This window comes from Odocoileus virginianus, chromosome 1, assembly GCF_023699985.2.
Source record: "Odocoileus virginianus isolate 20LAN1187 ecotype Illinois chromosome 1, Ovbor_1.2, whole genome shotgun sequence".
Lineage (NCBI taxonomy): Eukaryota > Metazoa > Chordata > Mammalia > Artiodactyla > Cervidae > Odocoileus > Odocoileus virginianus.
The window spans coordinates 102,105,837-102,124,812 of NC_069674.1; the positions used below are offsets into that span (position 1 = coordinate 102,105,837).

Sequence of the window (18,976 nt, forward strand, 5' to 3'; positions counted from 1 at the left end):
TATTTTTAGGAAGAATTTGTTTACTTTGTACATTTGGTGATGGTACAAAGTTATTTAGAATTAAACTACTTCATAGAATATACATATTTTCATTGAAGAAAACTAAATAGTTGAAAAACAACTGTGAAAGAAACTTGTTACAATTATTCTGATAAAAATCAAACAGCATTCTCTCACCATGCAGTAGACTTTTAAAAAATTGTTTTCATAAAAGTAAACTTATCTGAAAAATTCCATGGATTCCTAAGATCTCCAGGTAAGCATATGAAAGGCTTTAGTCAAAATACTCCAAATGGTTTGAGAGTGTTATGGCTATTTGAGAGTGTTACGGCTACAGGGAAGAGTGAGAAGTTCTAGGATTTATAGGGGAAAAAGCTGCCAGGAGTTTTTTATTATTGTAAATAATAACAGCCACCATTTACTGAACACCAGTTCTGTCAGTGACTTAAACAGATGCTTTACTCCTTCCAGAACTTCCATGGGGTAGATATCATGATCCACATTTGAAGGATGAGAAATGAAGGAAGGTACATCCTAAGTCGCCCTTAAGTTACAGGGTTAGACCTTGAGTTCTGGTGTCCCTGAGACATCTCGATCGTGCCCTCTCCTCTGGGCTCCACTGCCTTTACTGCTGTTTCAGTTGCTCATTCGTGTCCGACTTTGCGATCCTATGGACTGCTGCCCGCCAGGCTGCTCTGTCCATGGGATTTTCCGGGCAAGAATACTGGAGTGAGTTGCCATTTCCTTCTCCAGGGGCTCTTCCCAATCCAGGGATGGAACCCGTGCCTCAGGGAGCACCTGCGCTGGCAGGCAGATTTTTAACACTGAGCCACCAGGGAAGCCACAGCCCTCAAAGTGGCACAAACAGACACTCTGCTGGCCAGTGGCTCTCCCACTTTAGTTCAGGAAGGATACAATGTAATCAACTTTAACAAAAACACAAATTCAACCTCAAAGTCTTCTCCAGGTTGGCAACAAGAGCTAATTTTCCAAGATATGATTTTGGCAGATGCTTGATAATCACACACATGAAGAATGTTAAAATTTCATACTGCATGGTAATTCTTTAGAATTTCAATGTTTTAGAATTTGCAATGTTTACACAAAACCTTGGTGCTCAATGTCCCGAAGGCCTTAAAGAATAAAAAAGTTAAATTATTCTTAAGAATAAAATATTATTTACAATTTCACATTTTTTCAATCCCTGGAGAACAAGAGCTCAATAATTTTATTTAGAAATATTCACATGTGAGATAAAAAGCTTCTCTATTTTTATTAAAATGAAATTGTGTCAGTCATATTAGTAGGCTCTCAATATTCAAAGACAGATATTTTGAAATTCTTTAAGTTACTGCCATTAGTCAGAAGTCTCAAGATGATGCATATCTGATTGTGAATATATTTTTGCTCTACTATGTTTCTACCTTGATACTGAAATCTCTGTACTCTGTTTTTGATAACTGAAGGTTATTTATTCCTCCTTTTAGGCGGAAATTTTCCAAACTATCCCCAAAGCTGAAATTATATTATAACACAGAAATATTAAAGTATAGGTTCAAGTAAAGAAAAGGTCCATAATTTGTTCTACAATAGAAATTTCATTACTATATCAAAAATGTTTTAAAATTTTAAGTGACTTTAAAATTTTCGTATCAGAGCTCTAACCACTAATTTTTCCTCAAGTCAATGCTGTTTGGATATATCTACCAATATCAAAAGGCCACAGGTGATTGCAAGTATTCTCAGCAGCTGAAAAGAGAAAATATCTGATTTAAATAAACCACAGTCATTTACGAATAATAATCAATTCCACTGTCTTTCAGTTGCAGTTATTATATGGGCTATAAATGATAAAGGTTTCATAGTCTGTCCTGCCACCTTACAAGAATTAAATTAAAAGGTAAAGTGTCAAATGTTATACTGTTGTATGAAGAACAAAGTAGAGAGAACTGCTAAAACCATTTAAAATCAGACTCAACAGTGACAGTGGCAATTTAAATCTCAAAAAAATAGCAATGTGATTAAGATTTTCACTTTATCGTGTTTTTATTGCTATTTGCAGTATTAAGGACCTTCCTACTTTAAAATGGGATATAAAAAAACAACAATGAAAACAAGAAGATTGTGAAAATCTTAAAGACAAGCAAAGAGCAAATGATCAAACCATTCTTTCTGCATAAAACATTAATGTTAAGCTTTCACCTAACTGATTATAAATCAGTTCTAACAGGTTGTTTCAATAACTTAAAATAATAGATTTTGTATTTATGTTTTTTATAAATTCAGACTGAAACAAGTAATATTATAATTAGAAGCGCATTTCTAATAAATAAAATTCCTATTTCTGTTAAAGATATTTTCCAAAAATGTACCCTGTAAGTTGGCCTTCCATAATTAAAATTCAGTAATTAAAAATTTTAAGAGGGAGTATGCATTTAATAATGTGATGATAATTCAATACCATAAGAAGGTAAATGTAGGCTTGGCTGAGGCACTGTTACTATAAAGGACAGAAAAAAACAACAACACTGTTTACAGCCTCAAAGGGATATTTACAAAATAGAAAAATTGAAAGGGAAAGTGAGGTCGCTCAGTTGTGTCTGACTCTTTGCGACCCCATGGACTGTAGCCTACCAGGTTCCTCTGTCCTGGGATTTTCCAGGCAAGAATAAACAGATGAGGGTGCAAATATAAGCAGGACTGCACTAGGAAAATTATAACTGACCCAACCCAATCCAACCCCCCATAAAACAATTACCTCAGGTGATGCAAATCCTAGATATTCCCAATCCCATGTTCCACCAGCAAAGCTACAAGGAAATTAAACACACCATTTGATTTATTATCAATACAACAAAGTACAAATAATCAGACCCTTGTCCTTTGAACATTACTTCTAACTCCTTTGCTTGGAACTTGCTTAACCAAAGACCAACTACTGAATATAATTAAAGTAACTCTTTCATTATTTTTTTCAAATTCTATGTTGTTTTATGTTTATGTAAAATGGTGGAAAATTAAAAATCACCATGCTATACCAGAGTATTTTTTATGATTGCTTCTATTTTTTTTTTAATTACTTCTATTTTTGAGTGGTTATATAAAAATAAGGGTCCAAGGAAAATTTCTAATCCTTAAAATTAGTATAAACAAGAAAATATGCTTCAATTTATAATGGCAGTGTAAGTGTCTGAAATAAAACAACCAAACTCAACTTTTCTTTAATGGATGAGTATGTGGATCACTTACAAAACTTTACTAACATCAGATTTCTAATTTCCTCACAACTTTTTACCAGAAAATACAAGTATGACGGTAACAATTTGGCAAGTCTTCCAAATTCTACATCATAAGATGTCTATGACTATCAAAATGACATATTAGAATACTTGTTGAATTATGAGTTCATTGAAGTGTGAAATTTACCTAGCTTAATTAGTCTGAGAAACTACAGAATGACCAACAAAAAATAACAAGAAAAACAGAAATAGTACTGGAAAAAAAAAATCACCAAAAAGAAGTTAATATACTTTTATCAGCTATCCATATTTCAGGTATAAATAACTTTCAGGAATATGAATCCCAGTTGGAAAAAAAATACACTTGCTGCCTCTGTGGCTGGTGCTAGGGTGAGGGTCACGGTGTGTATCCTTCTTACCTGCGGCGTGGAGCTTCCGGTGAGTCTGCAGGAGCAACTCCCCGAGCCACAGATGCCAGGAACTCTTGCCTTTTCTGCTGTACAAGGCATGCTGCCTTGATGATCTTGTGGCGGGGTGTGCGAAGGTAAGGCCTATTGACTTTTTGGGCAAGGTCTTCAGTGACCATTTCTAGGTCTGTCTATGTTAAGAAAAAACACACAAACAAAAAGATTATAGGATAAATGGGTAAGTCAATAGCAAATTCAGTGTCTATCTGGTTAAATCTCTCTTTTGAAATCAGAAAGTAATCCAACTTTCGTAGTAACTTCCAATTTAACATGTAAGTTTTAGGAAAACAGCATTCATTCAACAGGCATTTATAGCAATGTAGTTGGTATGGATTACAAAGTAGTAGTGAGTACAGCAGCTGTATAAAAAAAATTTATAACTTGTCTGTGTGAAAAAGAACTAATAAAATTCAAAGCATTGTACATGCAAGTGCAAGGCCACATGGCACAGACTTTATGTAAATGCTGAAGGAAGGTGAGGCAAGGCAAAACCTTTGGGATCTGGGGCTAGGTCTGGAAGACCTCATGGAGAATACGAATATCAAGCACTGAAAGAAATATAAGACATAAATTAGTAGAGGGGAGTTTAAACGGATGAAAAAAACATCCATATCAAGAGGAGAAAGTTTAGTTACTTCAAAAAAAGAGGAATGTATAATGTACTTGGTTGGCTACACTCACGTCAGTTGGCTTAAATGTTTTACTTATTTTTAAAAGTGCTCTAAGTTTTTCTTTCAGTTGCACTGTTAAAACAAACTGGCAAACACCAATTTTCTCATCTAGTAAGTGATGCTGTTAGTTTCATTTTGAAGATAAAATTCTATCAGACCAGATTTCAACCTCAACCAGTTTAAAATAAATAAGTGTAGTAGGAAATGCTCGAATCTGCATAGTGACAAATTCAAACATAAAGAAAATTTCAGTTTATTACCGTAACTTTTGGTTTATTTAAAAACAATTTTAAAAATGGAAACAAAACTGTTAATTACACTTTAGTAAGATAAAACTTAGCTATAAAGTGGTTGAGAAAGGAGAAAACCTGTTTTTCATCATAACTGCATTTAAGTTTAATAAAAAAGATATCTTACTTGCATGAGTTCAAAAATTTCTTTCTTTGTGCTTTTAAGTTCTAAGAAAAATCCATATGGATAAGAACACTTAAGAATGCGTCGAGTTTTTAAGAGCACATGAACTGCATCTTCAATGAAAGTGGTATCTGGACAGGCTCCTTCAGCTATAAAGTAAACCAGGCACCGTAAAAAAATTTTTTTGCAAATACGCTGCTATAAAATTAATTAAATGACTAAGTTTTCTTAAAAGAAAGGGGAAAAAAAAAAGGGACAAATCTCTAAGAAGAAACTGAAGAAGCTATATCATAATATTGACTTGAGTCAGACTAAGAACCTATGTAAAACTCATACATTTTGCATTTGTGTGAGCTGTATACATTTATAAACGGAACACACCCCTGCAGTAGCCCAGGAATGCAGTCCTAAAGGAATGCATGCAATGATCCTGGATTCTGTTCTCGCCCTGTCTGTAAACAAATCTAGCTTCAGGTCGCCTCAAAGGTTCCAGGCTTTACTAAGTTTCTCAGGTTGTCCATAGCAGAATTTCGCTTATCATGATTTAGAACAAATGCCTTGCTGGGTCCTCAAAAAAAAAAAAAAAAAGAGTCTAATTATAAATTACGCTTCTGCAAAAACGATACTGTAAGGTAAAAGATCCATGGTGGGAAACTACGGGGTAGCGAATGCTATTAGCAGTAAATGAACCCTTCAGGGAGAGAAAGAGCAGAAGTGGGAAGAGCAACTTTATTTCTTCCTTTCTTAATCTTCTTTTGATTCTTTCTTATATCTTACTATGCTGTCTAGAACCTCCAAAAGGTTGAACAGAAGCAGCAATTCAAATCTACAAATATTTATTTTATATTTACATGTTTTGGGCACTGTTCTAAGTATTAGGGACACATCGGTGACAGAACATACTGTACAACCTCTGAGGATTTTTTCTTTCAATTTTTACTGTGGACAATTAACACTTTAAGAGTTTGCTATTGGCTTGATACAGTTATGTCATTACTATGGTCTAAGAACTAGTAATTAACAAGGAGATTAAGCTGCTATTGATGCTTTTCGTCCCATTCTAAGCTATTTAGCTTACGGTTATTGTTTTAATAAGCAAGTTACTCTCATGAAAAGGCTGTCAGTACTCATTACTTCTATAAAATGGACCAAAAAAACATAATGATCGTTTGCATTTTAAGCTTACAACCTTTTATAGATAAGCTATGATAATTTAAAAAATGACTTTTTAAAACAAACATGCCAGAACCTGTATGCTGTATAGTCACTGTGAGGTATTTATTATATTCTAATTATGTAAATAGTATTCAATCCATTTTTAGGGATGTTCTTTTTGAACTTCCGCTTTAGGAACCGAAAGTAGGCGCTATCTCACGACCGTGCTTTTTGACTCCAATGTCCATTATTTACCAATGAGATGATTCTCTCCCAAACCTGCACTTGACTTCCAGTCCATAAGGCACTCTGCTAAGTTTCTCAAGAATTTCTGGGAGTTGGTCATGCAACCAGACAGCGTGTGAGTCCTGCTCTGTGGACTAGGTCAGGAATGCCTTTCGGTCACACACTTCCGCCCACGTTGTCGAGCATCGGCCGTGCTGAGTAAGCGAAACCATGACGTGCGCTTAGCGCAGCAGCGGAGGCTGCACCAAGAGGAGCAGATGAGGTAACCCAGGCGGAAAACCTAACCCGAGGTCTCAGATGCTACACTGCGCTCTGGACTTCAAAGGGCTTCAAACCACCCAATGAGCTAATGGAGAGGATGTATTCCTCTAAGGGTCTCAATCTCCTGCCAAAGAAGTGACTTAGGCATGACAGATACTTTACATTAACTGTCACATATATCACTTATAACTTACTTTCTTTGAGAGCTCTACTCAGTTGCTCCATCTTTTCTTTGGCTGTTTTAAGAAGGCGTTGTTCTAACTAAAGGAATAGAAATAAACACATCATTTTCTTTCTTATTCACAACAGTATTATTCAGTACAACTGAGATGATATAGGACATACCTGATAGCTATGTTCATGATTTTTAAATCTTGTGTAATAGTGCATAAATCTGTCAAGTTCCTGAAATCGCTTGTGTTTTTTTTCAGCCTAAGAAACAGAAGTACACAAAGGACTTTTATAATATAAACAAAAGTACTAGCTATTAAAATTGGACTTTTTTTGACCACACAAAAAATTTTTATTAGTAGAAGATAGTAATGCATACAAATTTGTTGCTTGCTTTGTTGAGAAAATAATAACCAGTACATTTTCAATGCTTTCCAGAATAAAGTCTTGCATTTGTATTTTCTGTGACAAGCCACTGAACCCACTATTCCCAGAGTGTGAAGTAAATATGTCTCTCAAGCCCTATGGTCATCACATCTTCAGTGTTTTATTATACTGTTTATTGCTATGGACTGAAAAGTGTTTCCCATCAAATTCATGTTGAAGGTCTAACCCCCAATGTGACTGTACTTGGAAACAGGCCCTGTGATATCACCCTGAGGTGATAAAGGCAGAACAAGGTCCTGAGGCTGGAGGTCTAATCCAGCAGAGCTGGTGCTCTTACAAGAAGACGGAGGGACACCAGAGCTTGCTGTCTCCTCACTGTGAAGACACAGTAAAAAGACAACTGTCCATAAGCCAGGAACAGACTCATCACCAGAAACTGAACTGGCACAGATCCTGATCCTGGACTTCGCAGTCTCAACAACTGTGAAAAATACATTTTTGTCATTTGAGCCATTTGGTCTATGGGATTTTGTTATGGCAGCCAAGCAGACTAAGATATTTATTGTGTGAAATAACAATATCATATTATTGATATAAAGTTAAAATTATTTTTAAGTCTTTTCTGATATTACCCATACAAACAAGAAAAAAAAAAAAAAAAGAGCCTAGGCTTACAGAGCCATTTTGTTTAAAGTAAAGGCTATTTAAAAGTGTATCGAATTTAATGCCTCATTACAATAAAGGTAGGAAAAGAAGAAAGGCAAAACACTCCCAGTGGTATCAAGAGGCTTAAACAGCTCTCTCTACCTCCACGGTCATCTCCTTGGACTGCTCCTCCACATGCTGAATGACTTCATAGCGAGTACATCTGTAATATCCTCCAGTGGAAGAGCTATGCTTCTTCCATTCTTCCAGACAGATCCAGCAAAAGTCATACTTGCACTGCAAAAGAAACATGTGCAAAAAAATATGTGCAAACATATCTCCCCATGTTGGTATGCAAATCACTTTCCAATTCTTAGTTAATCAGTTTGTTAAGAGACTGAACAATCCTGCCTGTGTGACGAGGGACACAAACCTTCTCAAAGACAAGCTCTCTGTTTCAGGTCGTCTCTGAAGGCCTTATCTGCATTATGGAAAGATGTGGGGGTAGTTTAAAATTATTGTTTATAAGGATAAATTAAAATATAAATAATATTATTAAGTAATCTCAAGAAATCTTTAAAAATATCAATATGATACTTTTTCCAAATAACAGAAACAGATCCTGACAAATGTTTCATTTTTCATGTGCATAGTAATCTTACTTTGGTCTCTAAAGCTCTACGAGTGTATTTGAAAACTTCTGTTGACTTTGACAAACTGGTTTTGAAACTGGGAATAAGTTAAAAAGGTCTTTAATCAGAACATCTAGCAAAAAACCTATTTCTCATTAAAAAAAATTCTTTCTTAATTACTGTAACTTGCAAACAATGTTAAAAATATGAGCATTCCAGTATGAAAATATATCCATTTTTTTTTCTCTTAAATGCTTATGGATTTTGAGTCAGAAAGATCTTCTAATTTAAATCGATGTTTTCTCGTGGTAAGTTTACAGCTTATTTTTAAAAAATATTTACATCTTTGATCCGTTCAGAATATATCTGGGTATTCAGCATGAATTAAACTTTTGTCCACGTGGCTGTCCAGCTGTCTCAGTACCATTTATGACACAGCCCACATTTGCCTACTGGTTGGCGATGTTTCCTTTACCAGCACTAAATCCCCATGAATGCATCTATTTTCTGGGCTTTCTTTCGTTGATCTGTAGATTCATGTGCCAGAGCTATGCTGTTTTAATTACTGAGCCTTTACAGTGGGGCCTACTATTTGGACAAGGATAGTTCCTCCTCACTGTTCTTTTTCAGAGTTTTCTGGCTCTTATTTCATTTCTCCATATGAATTTTTGAATTAACCAGTCTAGATGCAGAAATAAAACCTGCTGGTAGAGAGAAGTATAACTTTCCAAAACTGAACCAGGAAGAAATAGAAGATCTTAACAAAACCATCACAAGCAAGGAAATCGAAACTGTAATCAGAAATCTTCTAGCAAACAAAAGCCCAGGACCAGATGGCCTCACAGCTGAATTCTACCAAAAATTTAGAGAAGAGCTAACACCTATCTTACTCAAACTCTTCCAGAAAATTGCAGCAGAAGGTAAACTTCCAAACTAATTCTATGAGGCCACCATCACCCTAATTCCAAAACCAGACAAAGAGGCCACAAAAAAAGAAAACTACAGGCCAATATCACTGATGAACATAGATGCAAAAATCCTTAACAAAATTCTAGCAAACAGAATCCAACAACATATTAAAAAAATCATACATCATGACCAAGTGGGCTTTATCCCAGGAATGCAAGGATTCTTTAATATCTGCAAATCAATCAATGTAATACACCACATTAACAAATTGAAAGATAAAAACCATATGATTATCTCAATAGATGCAGAAAAAGCCTTTGACAAAATTCAACATCCATTTATGATTAAAACTCTCCAGAAAGCAGGAATAGAAGGAGCATACCTCAACATAATAAAAGCTATATATGACAAACCCACAGCAAGCATCACCCTCAATGGTGAAAAATTGAAAGCATTTCCCCTGAAATCAGGAACAAGACAAGGGTGCCCACTCTCACCACTACTATTCAACATAGTTTTGGAAGTGTTGGCCACAGCAATCAGGGCAGAAAAAGAAGTAAAAGGAATCCAGATAGGAAAAGAAGAAGTGAAACTCTCTCTGTTTGCAGATGACATGATCCTCTACATAGAAAACCCCAAAGACTCTACCAGAAAATTACTAGAGCTAATCAATGAATACAGTAAAGTTGCAGGATATAAAATTAACACACAGAAATCCCTTGCATTCCTATACACTAACAATGAGAAAACAGAAAGAGAAATGAAGGAAACAATACCATTCACCATTGCAACAAAAAGAATAAAATACTTAGGAGTATATCTACCTAAAGAAACAAAAGACCTATACATAGAAAACTATAAAACACTGATGAAAGAAATCAAAGAGGACACAAACAGATGGAGAAATATACCGTGTTCATGGATTGTAAGAATCAATATTGTCAAAATGGCTATACTACCCAAAGCAATCTATAGATTCAATGCAATCCCTATCAAACTACCAACGGTATTTTTCACAGAACTAGAACAAATAATTTCACAATTTGTATGGAAATACAAAAAACCTCGAATAGCCAAAGTAATCCTGAGAAAGAAGAATGGAACTGGAGGAATCAATCTGCCTGACTTCAGACTCTACTACAAAGCCACAGTCATCAAGACAGTATGGTACTGGCACAAAGACAGAAATATAGATCAATGGAACAGAATAGAAAGCCCAGAGATAAATCCACGAACCTATGGTCACCTTATCTTCGACAAAGGTGGCAAGGATATACAATGGAAAAAAGATAACCTCTTTAACAAGTGGTGCTGGGAAAACTGGTCAACCACCTGTAAAAGAATGAAACTAGAACACTTTCTAACACCATACACAAAAATAAACTCAAAATGGATTAAAGATCTAAATGTAAGACCAGAAACTATCAAACTCCTAGAGGAGAACATAGGCAAAACACTCTCCGACATAAATCACAGCAGGATCCTCTATGACCCACATCCCAGAATTTCAGAAATAAAAGCAAAAATAAACAAATGGAACCTAATGAAACTTAAAAGCTTTTGCACAACAAAGGAAACTATAAGCAAGGTGAAAAGACAGCGCTCAGACTGGGAGAAAATAATAGCAAACGAAGCAACAGACAAAGGATTAATCTCAAAAATATACAAGCAACTCCTCCAGCTCAACTCCAGAAAAATAAATGACCCAATCAAAAAATGGGCCAAAGAACTAAACAGACATTTCTCCAAGGAAGACATACAGATGGCTAACAAACACATGAAAAGATGCTCAACATCACTCATTATCAGAGAAATGCAAATCAAAACCACAATGAGGTACCATTACACGCCAGTCAGGATGGCTGCTATCCAAAAGTCTACAAGCAATAAATGCTGGAGAGGGTGTGGAGAAAAGGGAACCCTCTTACACTGTTGGTGGGAATGCAAACTAGTACAGCCACTATGGAAAACAGTGTGGAGATTTCTTAAAAAGCTGGAAATAGAACTGCCATATGACCCAGCAATCCCACTTCTGGGCATACACACCGAGGAAACCAGACCTGAAAGAGACACGTGTACCCCAATGTTCATCGCAGCACTGTTTATAATAGCCAGGACATGGAAGCAACCTAGATGCCCATCAGCAGACGAATGGATGAGGAAGCTGTGGTACATATACACCATGGAATATTACTCAGCCATTAAAAAGAATTCATTTGAACCAGTTCTAATGAGATGGATGAAACTGGAGCCCATTATACAGAGTGAAGTAAGCCAGAAAGATAAAGACCAATACAGTATACTAAAGCATATATATGGAATTTAGAAAGATGGTAATGATAACCCTATATGCAAAACAGAAAAAGAGACTCAGATGTATAGAACAGACTTGTGGACTCTGGGAGAAGGCGAGGGTGGGATGTTTCAAGAGAACAGCATTGAAACATGTATATTATCTAGGGTGAAACAGATCACCAGCCCAGGTTGGGTGCATGAGACAAGTGCTCGGGCCTGGTGCACTGGGAAGACCCAGAGGGATCGGGTGGAGAGGGAGGTGGGAGGGGGGACCGGGATGGGGAATACATGTAAATCCATGGCTAATTCATTTCAATGTATGACAAAAACCACTGCAATGATGTAAAGTAATTAGCCTCCAACTAATAAAAATAAATGGAAAAAATAAATAAATAAAACTAATGAAAGCTGCCAAAAAAAAAAAAACTGCTGGTATTTTTGTTTCAATCTTTCTAAGAACTTTGTTAGCTTTCCATTTGTTTGTCGGCTTCTGTGACCTAAAGTTAGAGGTCTCAACATTTTCTTCAGGTACTCTTACACGTTTCTTAAGCTTCTTTCTAGATAAAGGAAGTCTTTTCTTTCAGCATATACTCTATCTGGGTGTTGCTGGAACACGTGAAGGCTATTACTCTCTGTGTATTACTTTTGTATTCTGCTAATTAAATTTTTATTGTTTGCAATAGTTTTTCAGTTGACTCTTGTGGGTTTTCTAGGTATACAATCATGCTGTCTGTAAAAAAAAAGACAATTTTATTACCTCATTTCTAATCTTTACATCCTCAATTTCTTTTCATTGTTGAATTATGTTGACTGGTATCCTTGGTCCAATGTTAATAATAATTTGTGATGAGAGCATTTTTATGTTGTTCTCAATTTTAGGAGAGTACCACTAGTTTCCCCACTAAATACCATGCTAATTTTTGGACCAAGGTAAATTTATTTTTATCATACTTAAAAGGAAAATGATATGTATTCCTGAGTTTTTGTTAAATGCTTTTCTAGCATCTATAGAAAATTTACATGGTTTTTCTTCCTGTATCTACTAAGTTGAGGTACAGTAATAGCTTTTTAAATATCAAGCCGTTCTTATATTCCTGAAATAAACCCCATGTGACTAATCACCTTTTTAAAAAATTAAAAACATGTTTTTTCATTTAGATATAACCAATGGTCAATTACTCTTCTAATGCACTCTGCTGGATTATATTTGTTAACATCTGTATTTTTCTCCTCCAATATCTTATTTAGGACTCATTCATTGTTATTCATAAATAAGAATGATCTATACTTTCAATGGGGTTCTTAGGTGGTGCTAGTGGTAAAGAACTCGCTTGCCAATGCAGGAGACTCGAGATAGGTGGGTTCGATCCCTGGGTTGGGAAGATCCCCTGGAGAAGGAAAGGGCAACCCGCTCCAGTATTCTTGCCAGGGAAATCCCATGGACAGAGGAGCCTGGCGGGCTACAGTCCTTGGGGTTGCAAAGAGTTGGACATGACTCAGTGTGTGTGTGTGCACACATACGTGCGCAGTGCATACACACACATACACATTCAATATTTATCAAGCGCTCATATCAAAGTTCTACTCATTTTATTGCTTTTAAAGAAGACACTGTTGAAAAAAACTCTTCTGGGGAGTGAGTTTGTTCAGATATTTCTTCTAGGGTTAGTTCAATAAATTAAATTTTCTTAGAAAATCAATCCATTTCAAGTCCAAGTTCAAATTTATCTGAAAGAGTTGAGCAAAATTACCTATTACTATTTAACATTCTATGATAAGAAATTTTACATTCTATGATAAGAAAAAGAAAACAGAACTTTGATAATCTGTAATTTTTTAGTTGCAGGATATAAATTTTCCACAGAGCCAGATCAAATTTCAAGTGATTTAAAATGTGTAAGAATATAAAATTTAAATAGTTTCCTAAAAAATCATCTAAAGGGAAATGAATTTTTTAAAAAATGAACCTATTTTTATATTGCCAAATCTATCATTCTTTTAAAATGTTTCACAATTTGATTCCAGTTAGTAAAAACTATCTATTGAGCAATAACAAACACTGAAGAATTAATAAAGGTATATTATCATTTAGTCATTGTGTTAGAATATGGATTCAATTACATATGACTTCTTGTTCTACCTTAATAGTTAAAAAGAAAAAACTCTACAAGCATCAAGACTTTCACTTTCTAGATGTCTCCTTTTATGTCATAAGAATGAAAGAATTACTCATCAGTTTCCTCTGTTGAATGCAAATACTAAAACAACAAAATTCTGTAAAGTGATTATCCTTCAATTAAAAAAAAATAGGATAGGACAGGGCCTGAGTTTGCTAGAATGAGATAGGACAGGGCCTGAGTTTGCTGGAAATAAATTTTATTTGATAATGTACAGAAATACTGACCATAAGAAATAGGTATGTGTTTACATACATATAATTTTAAATCAACTATTAAAAAATGTTGAGCAACAACAACAAAAATAAGACTATTCTTATAGAATGTAAGTAAGTGCTCCTTTTATATGTAACAGAAGCTTAAGCAAACTTTAAGATAAGTTACCCTGTATCATTAGCCTGATTAGTTCATGAAAATTTTATTTACTGTTGGTGAGTGCTATGACTGAAATAAAGGTAACGTGGATTTGGTCTTTTTATTAGTACTCCAGCTGTTGATTTTTTTATGGTCAACTTTTTGTTGTGTAAAAAATTTTCTTTTACACATCTATGTAGTCTGTATCAGACTGTCCAAGAAAAAACTAATATGAATGTTGGAAACACAACTGCATATGAATGAAAGAATTTTGGCCTGATCAGCTGAACTAACAAGCACTCCTGAGCATTCAGAATACTGTACAAAGTTTTTCTTCTGAGGAAATCACTGCTGTCTCACTAAGACAATTCACTCATGTTAAGTTATTATAATATAAAATCATCTGGTAACTGTCATTATTTTTGAAGTCATAGTAATAATCATCATTAGCTTCAAGGTAAAAAATCAGTACTTAGAGAAGATATTGATGTCTTTTATCGAAATCTTAACTGTATGGGCTTCTTTCACATCCTAAATCAGAATAATTATATTGTTCTCTCAATAATTTTAAATAAGTATTTTTATATACATGGCAATTTCAAGGAAAAGGAAAAAAACTGAGACAATACAATTAAACAAAAATGGTCATGAAAGTAGGCATGGGTTAATAAAATATTCTTAACTTCTAGAATATTTGTTTTAAATATAGTAGCTTCTTTCTGTGCAACTAGGTCAGGAGGGTAGCCTTTTGAAAGTAATTATGTATATTAATTTTTAGCCAAGTGACATTTTCACTTTCAATATAGTAATGAGTTATTTAATTGATTTTATTAGCAAATCTAAAGTGTGAACACTGCTTTGGGCACTTATCTTATACAGGATTTAAATTTGGGCTTAAGGGAGTTGCTTGGGGCCTGATTTGAACCTTGAGACTAAGCAGTATGCTCCAAAATAAGCTTTGTAACATCTCTATGTAAGGCAGCACTTGATCATTTACACATTTACATATACACAGAACTCTCTCAGGATCAAGAACTCTGGCATCTCTGATGTGAACAAGGATCATCGAATCCTTACCTTTGTTTTTAACATTCACTATGATTGTAAAATTTAGTAATATAAATCAACATTTATGTTAATTAACAAAGAATGTAGAATACAATCTCCTAGAATCACTCTGAAAGACAAGATTTTTATGCTTACAGTATTTTTCCTTTGGATTCACAATCAAATTAAGGTTCTAACCGCAAAGCAAGTACAATCCTCTTTAACTTACCTTAGCACACTGCATGTGATTGCATCCCTCATTCTTCTGTATCGGAGACTTACAATTAGCACAAGGCTTGGAATTAGTTAACAACCAGAGACAATTGGCAGCATCCTCGTAAGCTTCACTGACTCCCACGACTTTGGGGTATTGAGCACAAATACAAAAACAAACAATTTAGTGTACAACTTCAGATGGAAAAACACTCAACGTTTTCTTTGCAGGATGCCTCTCAATTTTAAATATATATACTTATTTTCCTATCAGAGACTTCTGTCAGAGTTTATGGCAAAGTTTTTAACCCATGATTATTTAAGATAAACTAAAAATGAATCCAACGACATGTCTAGAACTAAACTCATCATTTCCCCCAAATCTTCTCCTTTCCCTATCCCCTGCCCTGGTAAATGATTATCTACCCAGAATCAATCTAGGAAGAACATGATCTTGGACTTCTTCCTCTTTGTCTCATCAGCTGTATCCCATGGGTTCTATCTCTTACTCTCTCATGTCCATCTCCTCTCCATTTCCAGGCAGGATCCTCCAAACCTTTTGCCTAGACAATTAAAACACAGAAACCAACTTATCTCCCCAGATCCTTCTCCCTCGTCCCCCAAACTCACACTATATTGCCTCTGTAAGATGATCTTTTAAAAATACAAACCTTTAAATCTTTTAGTTGTTTCTCACTGACTACAAGATTAATCAAATTTCTTTAGCAAAGAACACAACGGCCTTCATGATTTGGCCACTGACTACCTGGCAAGGTCCTCCCACCTCTATCCCCACACCAACCTTATCCTCTTCACCATCTTATAAACCATTTATTCTACCTTAATATGAGATCCACAAGCTTAAAGAATGCCAGGGTTTTTAAGGACTCTAAATTTTACATTTTATATTCTATAAATCCCTACCACCACCTACGGAGAGATTTAGGGGCTGGAGACAGTGGCACACGAGTAATTTAAAATTTATTTTTTCCTGCAAGATTGTCAGTACTCAAGTTTTCTAATTTCAAGTACAAAGGGAAGTTCTACCTTTTCTACACTGAAAGAGATTCTGAAAATCACTGTGAAATCCTTGAGTGGTCCATTCTGTTAAGGCCCTCATTATATGCAGATTGTCTAGAAAGGGTGGGGTAAGAGGTTAGCCCCACAGATGAAAGCAGTGGAGAAATCAGACTCTAAGTTTTGAAGTCTAAAAGAAAAAGTCACTCAACTCCCAGATTCAAATCCCTGAAGAGGGAAGGGGACAAAGGTTTGTGCGGGCTGACCCCTGGGAAGTGGTTCTGCACTTGCTCTGGAGGCTCTGAGCAGCAGCAGGAGCCCGCTGATGGAGTCCAGCAGTGGAGGGGGATGGCGTCTTGCCACAAGGAGCCCTTAGTATCGACCTACTTAAGTCAGCGTCAACAACAGAAAAGCAGCTACTGCTCGACTGTAAAGCGCTGCTATTCCACACAGCAGAGAGAAACAACTGCAGCAATGAATTGCTGACTCCACTCCATTTCTAAACCCACGTGGTAAGACGGTTTCATTAGGGTGCTGGTGCAGAGAATTCTTTGATAATTTGGTGGAAAACAGGAGTTTCAGAAGGAACTTACTACCCTTACCCTTAGCGGCTGCTAATCAACTCTGGAGGTAATGCTGTTTACCAAGGGTACTGCTATAAAACCTAATTTCTAAGTACAATGTCTGATTTTTCTTTAAAAGTACTGGCCTTTCTCCTCCCTTTAGCAACATTATTTTTAGCTCAGAGGCTCCAACATTTTCTTATGACCTTTATTGTCCATTGTTACAATAAATAAAGCACAAAGGCATTTAAACAAAGCAGCTGTGTGGCCTGCAACATAACAGTTTTTTTTCTCGCACCCTTGGAGAAAGAATGCTAGTTTCTGATTGCATTCTAGGGGATTACATGAAGTAAATGGTGTTCAGAAAATAATCGACTATCAGAACAACAAATCCTTGTGCTAGAAAAAAATGCCTTCACTACCAGTGCTCTGAACATGCTCATTTCAGACATCTGCCCTTTGTGTATCTTTTCTCAGTATCTTCAACATGCAAGGTCCCTTCAATCTACCTGGTGAGCCCTCTTCACCCCTTCAGACTTCCAAACTCTTCTTTCAGCTGCATGTCTAATATAGCTTGATCTTCTTTCCTTAATAATCTAGTCTCTTTGTAAGAAAAATTAACTTCATTTAATCAAGTATTACAGTATAACAATATATTAATAGAATCAACATCCGTAAGTGAAACAAAATTGCTTTTAAAGGCTTTATTGTGAAAAAAAAAAGACAATTCTTAAAAAAACTATTTGAACTTCATTTAATAACTATTATTATGAAAACACACTGGTGTTAAATTTTTATAAATTATCATTTCACAGAAAATATAATCATTCCTGTTTCTTGCTCTGATTAGCTACAAAAGAGGTAGGTGTGGTACTGAAAAACAATGTTTCAACTATACATGGAATTAATTATTTCAACTGAGCTCAGTATATTTTCTAGTATTTCTCTCATCAATTAGACTTTGTCACTCCTTTTAAGTCTCAAAATTCTACACTTGATCTTAGCCAAAAGGCCGAGAAGCGATAAGTCTCATAATTCAAAGACTGGAAAACCAGGGATAAGGGAGAAAACAATCTCATGAATCTACCAGTTCTGTTGAAAATTCTTATGCCAAATATATGTGACCCTGACCCAAACTAATATGTAAACCCAATACAGCAGGACATCAAACTTTTCCTTTTTAGAGTATTATTTTTGTATTAGTATATTTAACGATGATGTTCTACTTATGTATTACAATTGGCCTATTATTGTTTGCTTTAAGTCTTACCATAAATTTCATACACTTCAAAGTGGCTATTAAGAGTTTACTGGTCACCACCAGCTTTCACTGTGGTGGGTATGCATCAGGACAGTGAGAAAGTTTTCTCAGCAAGAGGGAATTTTCTCATCTAGGAGAGAGGTAGGGAAAGCTTTATAAAAATACCTGATGCCTAAGCTGGCCAGTTAGCTCAGTTAGTTAGAGAGCGTGGTGCAAAAAATACTTGATGCCTAAGCCATATCTTGAAAGGTGATAGATGTTCTTCACATAGATGGAATAGGAAGGGCATTCTAGGCTCATGTGCAGTAGGGCTGTGAAGTAGCACGGCATATCCAAGACTGCACGTGTAGGGGTGGGGTTGTGTGTAACGCTGGGAATTTTCTCTGCAGTCTTGCTGTTGGCTCCCTCTACAGTAGACCACTTGTGGGTGTCCTGGGTCTCTTGCTTCCTATCCAATTTTCTAAAGTTCCTCCATCTTTCTGAATAAGATACCATTTGGGACTCTTTGAGGGTGATCTCCAGTTTTTAACTTGAGGTCTCCCTATCTCTGGGCACCAGAGATAGCCATGTATGCACCGTGTGCACAATTTTCTAATTCTATTTGTCTTCTTTCTTCATTATCAAGATCTTTATCTTATGCAAGGATATTCTGTCACAGTTCCACCAAGAGTCCCTAATTCATCATCCACACTTGCACCTGACTGATTTTTCTAAGCAAACATCTTCAGTTATCATCCACACTTGCACCAAAAAGGAGTTTTGAGAAAGGAAATGATAACTGAAGATGTTTGCTTAGAACAATCAGTCAGGTGCAAGTGTGGATGATGAATTAGAAAATGGTGCACACAGTGT

General features: G+C 35.6%; 1 protein-coding gene across 4 annotated transcripts in view; it reads right to left on the reverse strand.

Annotated features, from left to right (window-relative positions):
- The window catches only part of ANKIB1 (ankyrin repeat and IBR domain containing 1), a 150,385-nt gene that overhangs the window by 7,429 nt on the left and 123,980 nt on the right, over positions 1-18,976 (reverse strand). For all 4 annotated transcript variants that reach the window (XM_020902183.2, XM_020902171.2, XM_070471782.1 and 1 more), the window contains 7 exons: positions 15,300-15,430; positions 7,819-7,953; positions 6,799-6,885; positions 6,648-6,714; positions 4,795-4,940; positions 3,659-3,837; positions 2,759-2,810 (listed from right to left, as the gene is read on the reverse strand). In XM_020902183.2, coding sequence (XP_020757842.1) covers positions 2,759-2,810; positions 3,659-3,837; positions 4,795-4,940; positions 6,648-6,714; positions 6,799-6,885; positions 7,819-7,953; positions 15,300-15,430 — 797 coding nt within the window. The remainder of the gene's footprint in view (positions 1-2,758; positions 2,811-3,658; positions 3,838-4,794; positions 4,941-6,647; positions 6,715-6,798; positions 6,886-7,818; positions 7,954-15,299; positions 15,431-18,976) is intronic.